Source organism: Sinocyclocheilus rhinocerous, unplaced genomic scaffold (assembly GCF_001515625.1).
Source record: "Sinocyclocheilus rhinocerous isolate Xijiao unplaced genomic scaffold, SAMN03320098_v1.1 scaffold138, whole genome shotgun sequence".
Classification (NCBI taxonomy): domain Eukaryota; kingdom Metazoa; phylum Chordata; class Actinopteri; order Cypriniformes; family Cyprinidae; genus Sinocyclocheilus; species Sinocyclocheilus rhinocerous.
The window spans coordinates 502642-511708 of NW_015635519.1; the positions used below are offsets into that span (position 1 = coordinate 502642).

The following is a 9067-nucleotide window of genomic DNA, read 5'->3' on the forward strand; positions in this document are numbered from 1 at the left end:
TATATATATATATATGTATATATTATGCATGCATGTTCCTTACCTGAAATACGACACGTGATTTCTCCAAGAGATATGTCCTCATGTTCGCTCCAATGATGCGATACTTCTTATCAAAGCCAATCTCAATATATTTCCCAAAACGACTGCTATTGTCATTCCTGGTGGTCTTGGCATTACCGATGGACTGGAAATGAGAGGAGAAAAGCAACAGTTTGAGTGCAAGTACTGGACTGACCTATGGGTTTCTTTTTTTTGTTGTTGATAGAACAGGACAGGGTTAAAAGTTTAAGGAGCGCACAGAGAGGTTATTGACTAAAAAAACACAGAGACAGCAAGAACATGTGTGTGGGAGACGACACACAGTGTTGCATCTCTGGGTCTCTACAGCAGGTCAGGAAGTTGATACCGCCTCCCCCACAGAGCAGAAACCTGGTGACGAACACTAACAGAATCAGCAAGTAGCGAGCTTCTGAATGAGCAGCATCCTTATAAGGCATAAATTCATTAAATCTGACTACACAAGCTTAGATCATAATATGGTACAAACTTTGCTGAAGTAATTGTTTTGATATTATGAAAAAACTTATTTTAGCTGAAGTATTTGTACCACCTCATACATTTATATGACGTGTAAAAACAAAAAAGTAAATAAACAAACTTTTATTATTTATTTTACCACAAAATGTATTGCTCCATCAGTGCTAAATAAGACAATACACATTGTTTCAGCAATCATACAGTATGGGAGTAGTGAAAGCCGGATTTTCCTTAAAGGGGTCATGAAATAAGAAACCAAAATGGCCTTAATCTTTTGACATATACGACATAATAAAAACGTCCTGTAAGTTTCAGAACTCAAAACTTTCTTGTTAGTCTAAAAATAGCTTATATTGAAGCCAGTCTGCCAAAACGACAGCTTTTGGAATGTTCTACTTTACGATGTAATAGTGTGGATAAGCACCGCCTCCTCAGAAGAAGATCAACGCCTGCTTCTACATCACTGCCTGTTTAGCCCTGCCCACCGATTCGCGCATGTAGTGTAAATAACAAGACGAGAAAGCTTAGGTCTACACAGAAACCAAACGATAAAGATGTCTCTGAAGACAACAAGATGCTGTGCAGTGCCAAGTTGTGGAAAAGCAGTCTTTGCATTGCCTTCCTTCTGATCCCAACGTTAGGAAAGATTAGATTAACTTTATTTTTAATGCAGTTTCAGACTGCGTCAGGATTCTTTACAAACAATTCGACGCAGGAATTTCAGAAAGTTTGGAACTAAAAGACAATGATGTGCCGACTATATTGGATCCGACAGTAATGTTGCAAGACACAAGTGTGAGTAACTGTTTTCATTACGTGGTCACTATTGCTTTGTCTGTTATTACAGATTTTTTTATATGTACCAGCAGCGCACAGCAGCGTCCTTCTATGAGGAATGTAGACTGTCAAACATACACAATGTTAGCCAATCATAGCAGTGGGCGTTTACTTCCGAGTCTACAATCTGCCACGCCTATTCAAACAGAGCGTCCTGATGAGGGGGGTCAAAACAGGACAGAAAATAGCCTATTACTTCTAAATTATGATGTTTTTGATGTAAAAATCTGGATAACATTACAAGTGGACCTCAGAGAACAGTACACAATAAAAAAACAAAGGCAGTTCATTACCCCTTTAAAGTGTGCCTTTAGCCCATTTGTATCATATTCTAATAAGTTGAAACTTGCATAGCACACATAAAAAGAGGTAAAACAGCCAATTTGTAATATTTTAAAAGTATTTACATTGGTACTTTTCAGTATGGAATGAATCATTTGACTGTTTAATCAGCACTTTTTCTACTTTTGTCTGTGAAGGATATATGGAATACTGCCATAAAAACAAAGTAATCAATTATGTGCATTCACATCTGGAGTTCCTATGATGCTTTAGCATGCTAACATTTATATGAGGTAGCTAGTTTCTGAAACAGTGATTGTGTAGGTCTTTAAGTATGCTGAAAAAATAAACGAGTTGAGGACAGCAGAGAAGGTCATAATAGCTTTCATGCTAACACTAAATTTACACTAATATATATGCGAGCACTCATACACACATATACACACTCTCTCTGCTGCTGTTCCGAGGGAAATGAGCCCTGGGGAGGTGAAGACCATGCAGTGAAGGGCAAATATATAACGCGCTGAACAAGACACTCATGTTCAGCCAGTGAGCTTTTAGTCTCTCAGTCCAAGGGGTTTGGCTCTCTGAGATATGAATGTCTGTATTATTAAAGCCCTTCATAAAAACAAACAGCCCAAGTCTCAGTACTGAGTCCAGAATGGCGCACTGATCTAGTGATGCAGGAAAAACTCACCTCCATGATGGGGTTGGATGCCAGAACTTTTTCTTCCACATTGGCTTCGCTGGCAGAGCCACTGACCGTAGCAAAGTAACGCATGGCGTATTTGGCTGAGACAGTTTTCCCTGCTCCGGATTCTCCGCTCACAATGATGGACTGATTCCTCTCATCCCTGCATAATGTGAAAAAAATACAAGATAAATGCAAGGAAAAAATAATAAGTTCTACTTTTTTTGAAGAAGAAGAAAATGTGAATGGTGTTTGTCCATCTAAAACTATTGCTTTAAAGTTGTTTCTACACAATGATAGGGCATTGCTGGGGGTTACTAGGGTTTCTGGATGGTTGTCACTCAGCTGCTAAGTGTTGTGAGTGGTTCCTATGGTGTTCTGGGGTTGTAGGACTGAGGAAAGACACAAGGCTTTGATGAAATGATGCTCAATCTAAACTGTAGCTTTTGCTGCAACACAGGCATCCAATGATCAATGAAAATTTCAGACAGACAGGTCCAGTTGTGTAAACCATTGCAGCTGCATTGAGAAGAAGCGAGAGAAACATCACCGTGACTGGTCTATTTTTGGCTGGGCTGCAGTGAGCAACATCCTGACCTACAAACCTTCTCTTCAGATTGAGCAGTAAAGCATATACTCACACACTTGACAACTGACAGTAAAGCCAGAGACATACTCTATGCAAACAGTGAATGCTTTGCTAATGCAATGCAAGCACAGTTTCATTGAACATACTGTACCTAAACAGATAGTTCACCTAAAATTGAAAAGACTGTCATTTAACCAACCTTGTGTCTTTCCAAACCTGTATGACTTTCTTCGGTGGAGCACAAAAAAAGATATTACGCAAAATGTTTCAGTTTTTTTTTGTCCATACAATGAAACTCAGTTGGCTCTATTCTTGGTGGTCTAACATTCTTTAAATCTTTTGCGTTCTTCATTCCGCAGCGGCGCAGAGCGAGAAACAGAGGACACAAGGTGTGTGTTTATCGATAGATTGTTATAATATCTGCATCTGTGCAGTTCTTTGTCATAAAGACAGTTTACAAAATATCATGGGGGAGCAATCGGTTTTCCATCTCCTGTAAAGTTTTCGCTGCGTTCACCCCTCATCACACCACAGCTGTTTTCTCCAGCGAAAATGAAGCCCTTACCACATAGGCTATATAAACACATACTATATATAAAACGATCATGTTGCCATTTTTATTTGAAAATTTTACTTTTAATATAAAACATATTAATTACAGTGCATATGGCAAATAGTTTTGCATACTTGAGCTGAAGAAAGAGGGTTGTACTAGAAATGCAAACAGTAACATTTTGTTTGTACAGTAAACAGGTGTGTGTGTGTGTGTGTACCTACTACAAATGTGTACCCAAAAGTGAGCTAAACATGACAAAATCTCCAAAAACCTCCCTTTGGGGATTTTTTATTTATTTATATGTTTACTATTATTTTTTATTATTATACCCTCAGCCCCTAAAACGAAAATCTTAGAATCGCCCCTGGTATCCGCGTACATACGTTGCATGCGTTGTTTACATCTGTGATGCTCTCCAAAATGGTGCCAGGGTGACAAATTGGGGAGACAAATTTGAGGAGACAAATTCAGTCTCGCGTCTTGCCGATTCCGAGCCGATGAGAATGATTCTAATTTTAATTGCATTCAGTGTAAACGGTGACTGATAATGTATTTATGTCGTGCCAGATGAGGCTTGCACAGCCTGAGTGAGTGTCTGAGAGAGACTGCACACACAAAGTAACTCACAGAAATTTAGAGATGCATACTGCGGTAGAAAAAAAAATAAAAATTTACAAAATATGAATTAAGGTAAGCAACATTATACAGCCAAGATGTTTCCCCGAATATCAACACGATTGCAATGTGACACTGATTTTATACAATAGTATTTCAATAAACAAGAAGTTAAAATCAAAGCCGATCAAAGCCACAGCAGGACTGTTGTGTGTCTCCGAGCAACACACAGCGGTGTTTCGTTACTGCATGAATCCACGTTTTTGAATGAATCGAGTGAGTCAATGATTCAGTGGCCCATTCATAAAGACAATCACATGCCTCGTTTCTGAATGAATCAGCCGTTTGAATGAATCGGTTGAATGAATGAATAAATGACTCACTCATTAAAACAGACATTTGCCGCCACCTACTGGCGGTTTAGTCATATTTAAAAGTATCATTGCATCTTTTCAACATTTATTTTTATGTTTAAAAAAATTATAAAACATTAATCTTATAAAATTATTGAAATTTTGCAGTGTAAATGCATTTATGGCACCTCAGCTTTATCAAAAAGTCTGTGTAAATGCATCTAATGCCACTTCAGATGCAGCTTCTGTTTCCTCAGCAGTGGAAAGAGTTTGTTAATACTAATTTCATTTGAATGGTAACAACTCAACAGTTTCTTATTATTCTAACTGAATTAATTGAAACAAAGTAAGAATTTGATGTGAAAGATGACACATTTAATAATGTTAGGGGGAAAAAATGACCATTTATAAACATAGTGGGAAATGACATCTGTTTTGTTACATAGAGCAACTAATTTTAAGTCAACTATTTCTTCCTCTTTCCAGTCACAGAGCACTTCATTTTGAGAGTTGTTTAAGTGAGAGAAAATCTGTAACTTAGTCCAGATTGGGGGACTTGTAATGTTTAATAATTTCTTTTATTATGTAAATAATTTTTGCATTGAAATTTGCATAGATTTTTGTTTGTATATGCTGTAAATTATAGTTCTTAGAAAGAAAATCGGAATCGGCAGGTCACACTTCCAAAAAATCGAAAATTGCAATCGGTGCATCTCTAGTTTTTAACCCCTGAGAAAAGAATGAAAACTGAACTTCACCATGAGTATATTAGGGCCTTATTCAGGTAGCTACCAAGTAGCAACAGTTTAATTAACTTTAATTTGCTCAACCCCACCTGGCCATCTGTTTGTAAGCTTCTTCTGCCACTGCGAAGATGTGAGGGTCCATGTCACCCATATTCTGCCCACTGTATGCGTTAATGATGTCAGTTCCATAGATGGGTAGTGTCTCATATGGGTTAATAGCGACTAGAACAATACCTGGGTCAAACGATAAAAAACACAACAATTAGAGCTCAATAATTGTAGACAAATTAAGTGTATATGTCTAGTATGTGTGTGTGTGTGTGTGTTTACCGCAGTATGTGTAGATGAGTTTGGAATCAATGAAGCGCACTTTCAGATTGTGCAACACAGCGGGCTCGTGAAGGTAACTGAGAGCTGTCAGGTCATTTTCTCCCACCAGGATATCAGGGTTACGGAGGTGTGGTAAGTTGTTTGTCTTGGGGTCCAATTTATACTCCAGTTCCTGAATAACACAATTCACAGCACAACAAATTATGACAGTTTGGGTTTTAAGGGGAAACCAGCATCATGGGGGTGGATTTAGGGGGTGCCCAAAGCGTGAATCCTTATAAGGGAAAACAAATAACGATTCCTAACACCGTGTCTACACCGGACGCGAGCGGCACGACAAAATACTATAGAACCACTGATCTATAATAGAGATTCCTTATATATAGATCAGTCTATAGAACTCATTATAATAAGTGATGCTGTCTACACTGGATGCGGCTCAGCGCGACACGACAAATCCCCTACATTAAACTGCTGCCGTGTTCTATTTATGATGTGCTGACACAAATTTCAAATGATTTTCAACGGTCGCTTTGTCGTGTCCAGTGTAGACACGGTGTAACGGTTGTCTGTTACAGTACATAAAATTTAACTTACCACATAAACAGATTAAGCTTGACTAAGGACGATGGCGAATGATTTGCAGATCCTCATACCACTGACAAACATATAATCTTGTGTGTGGTAAGTACTGCTGCTCCATAGTATAAACAGAGTACGTGCGATTGCGAATCTCGAAAGTGAAATTAAAAAGCAATCGTGCATTCAAAAGCACGATGCCAGTTTCAATGCCAGGTATAATAGCGGCTCACTGATGTCCGAAATATATATGTAGTATAATTACCCAATGGTATAGCCTAACTGCAAGGAAAAATATATTTTCCTCCCATCTCGTATTTATTCCCTTTAGGGGTTCCACCTACACGTCATTTTCTTTCCGAACACAGTATTGGGATGCGGCGGATTGCGGGGGGTATGGGGGGGGGAATCACGATGCCGGCTCAACATTGTGATGTCTATCAGCCTTTGGCGATGGACGATGGCATCGTCTATCGGCCCAACCCTACTACAAAGCAGGGTCAGAAATGAATGGGGCTTGAAACAAAATTGGCACCAAAATTAACAAACATACTCTGCAAATTCAAGATAAGGGGGCAAAAATGCCCCTGCACAAGCTAAATCTATTATGGCTGTTACAATTAAAGATAAATGTGAAAATTAATGAAACGTGTCAATTGCAATAGATTTCTATGTTGCATAGATTACTTTTTACTATTTGTTTGCAGCATTGAACAGGATAACCAATCAATCAGAGGTGTTTTGGTTTGTCACTTGTTTAGTGTGCATGCTCACTGACTGAATTCTGAATTTGCATTTTCAAATTCTCTCATCATCATAAACAACAAAGTGCAGAAATGTTGTAATAAGAGATTAATTTTGCAATGTACACAGCTTTAGTGATTATAATGTTGAGCAATAATCAACAATATATATTTTTTCATTGGCCTTTAATTTATAGTCCATTTACCTTATGCTACTGTTGTGTTGTATAAATACATGTACAGTATGCCACCTTTGAACAGCATTAAACAGTCTAAATTAAATAAACATAAATGCCATGTCAGATAAAGCTTCTGTTCCACCTTTGCAGTATAAAGATTACTTTTGTTGATTTTGAAAAACAACAACAGTCTATATTATTGTGATTGATGTAATTGGTTAAATTTAAATATCTGACATAAAAACAAATACATTTGTCATAAATAAATGCCCCTGGAAATTTGCTCCTGGGGGCAAATATTGCCCCTTAATGGAAAAGATAAACCCCCACCCCCCCCAAAGGCTGCGGGATCAATCCCTTGGACCAATCCCAATAAAATTAAAGTACACCAGTAAACCTATCGTACTGTGAGCAATGCTAATGAAAAGAGTCTGATGAGGCTTATAAACACTCACTGCTCTAATACAAACACGCACACTGACCTTTCCATCCTCCAGCTGTAGCTGCAGTACTCCATCTCCTTGTCTGTAGTCCTTGGTGAGCTCTGCTGACTTCCACACTTCCTCTACATCCGGGATCCAGACCCGTGCATACTGTACAGACAGAATTATCAGTTAATATCTCTCGCTCACACAATGTTCATTGAATATTACTTTTTAGTTAATACAGATTTGAGGCATTGTGATCGGAATGTGAGTGAGAGTGGAAAAGAAAGACATTCTGCTGCTAACCGTGTCAAGCTGATGCAGACAAACTGTGAAAAACATTAAAACATTTAATCACATGACACTGGATCTCAAAAGCAGGCTAAAGATATTCAGAGGGTTATGTAAATTAATATAGATTAAAAACATATTTTTATAATCTTCGCAATTAATTCAAATCAAAAGAATCATGTCAAGCCATACAACAGCTTGTTGAATATTCTGAATATTTTAGTTGAAAATACCATTGTATGCTAGTTAAATGTGGTGTATATGTTATTTTAAATAATATTTACCATTGTTCTCTAATAAAGTACAGCTGTGGTGATAATTTGAATCTGCAGTGTCATCCTGTCTGATCTGCCTCATTACTATTAACTGCATCCATAATAATAGAGACAGAATGCATTCATGACAACAGAAGACATCCAGCACAGTTCATCTGAGAGAACAACCAAATCCAACCAATAATCCTGATTATACATGACTGACCATAAAAAACATGAGAAAAGAAACAAAGAAACAGCAAAAAGAAAGCATAGCAGTCGCATTTATGACAAGTGAGCGGCACATTTCAGAGCTCCAGACTGTGATATATAATATAAAAAAATATATTTATTTAAAACTAAAAGAGAAAAACACTTTTGAGAGATAACACAAAAATATGAAGAGAATAAAGCAGCATTGATGAGCTACAGCAATCAATTCCGGCAATTGGCTCCAACATGTTTCTGAGTCAGTGAGGTCTGTTTTTCACTCTGTGTGTGTTTTAAGCATTTCTGTGTCAGCAGCGATTACATCAGAGTTAGTCGCACGGGCCAGATGGGATATAGTCCAGCTTTCCACACCATCGTTATAACTCATTCGTGTATGAGGCTCACACAGACACACTGGCACACACAGCCCTCCACCTCAGAAAACTGCTCATGCATTTTTAAAGTTGAGTCATATTAAAGTCAAAGGTACCAATACCAGTGAAATTTCACAATACCATAGCAAAAATTAAGAACATCCTTTATAGGGTTGAAAAGGGGTGAAAAATTTCCGGTAAATTTCCGGAAACTATCCAAAAATCCCTGGAATATTCCAAAAAATCCTGGAAAGTTTCCAAAATTTCTGGAATATTTCCGAAATTTACTGGAAATTTTCCACCTTTTTGAAACCCTAATCCTTTATTTAAAGGGGTCACATGATGCGATTTCAATTTTTCCTTTCTCTTTGGAGTGTTACAAGCTCTTGGTGCATAAAGAAGATCTGTAAAGTTGCAAAGACTAAAGTCTCAAATCCAAAGAGATATTCTTTATAAAAGTTAAGAGTCAGCCC

At 37.7% G+C, this 9067-nt stretch overlaps 1 protein-coding gene across 2 annotated transcripts in view; it reads right to left on the bottom strand.

Annotated features, from left to right (window-relative positions):
• Window positions 1–9067, bottom strand: part of LOC107746947 (unconventional myosin-Va-like) — an 85544-nt gene that overhangs the window by 65594 nt on the left and 10883 nt on the right. For both annotated transcript variants that reach the window (XM_016561305.1, XM_016561304.1), the window contains exons 2-6: window positions 7523–7633; window positions 5540–5711; window positions 5299–5443; window positions 2357–2513; window positions 44–187 (exon numbers count right to left, since the gene is read on the bottom strand). In XM_016561305.1, the coding sequence (XP_016416791.1) occupies window positions 44–187; window positions 2357–2513; window positions 5299–5443; window positions 5540–5711; window positions 7523–7633 (729 nt within the window). The remainder of the gene's footprint in view (window positions 1–43; window positions 188–2356; window positions 2514–5298; window positions 5444–5539; window positions 5712–7522; window positions 7634–9067) is intronic.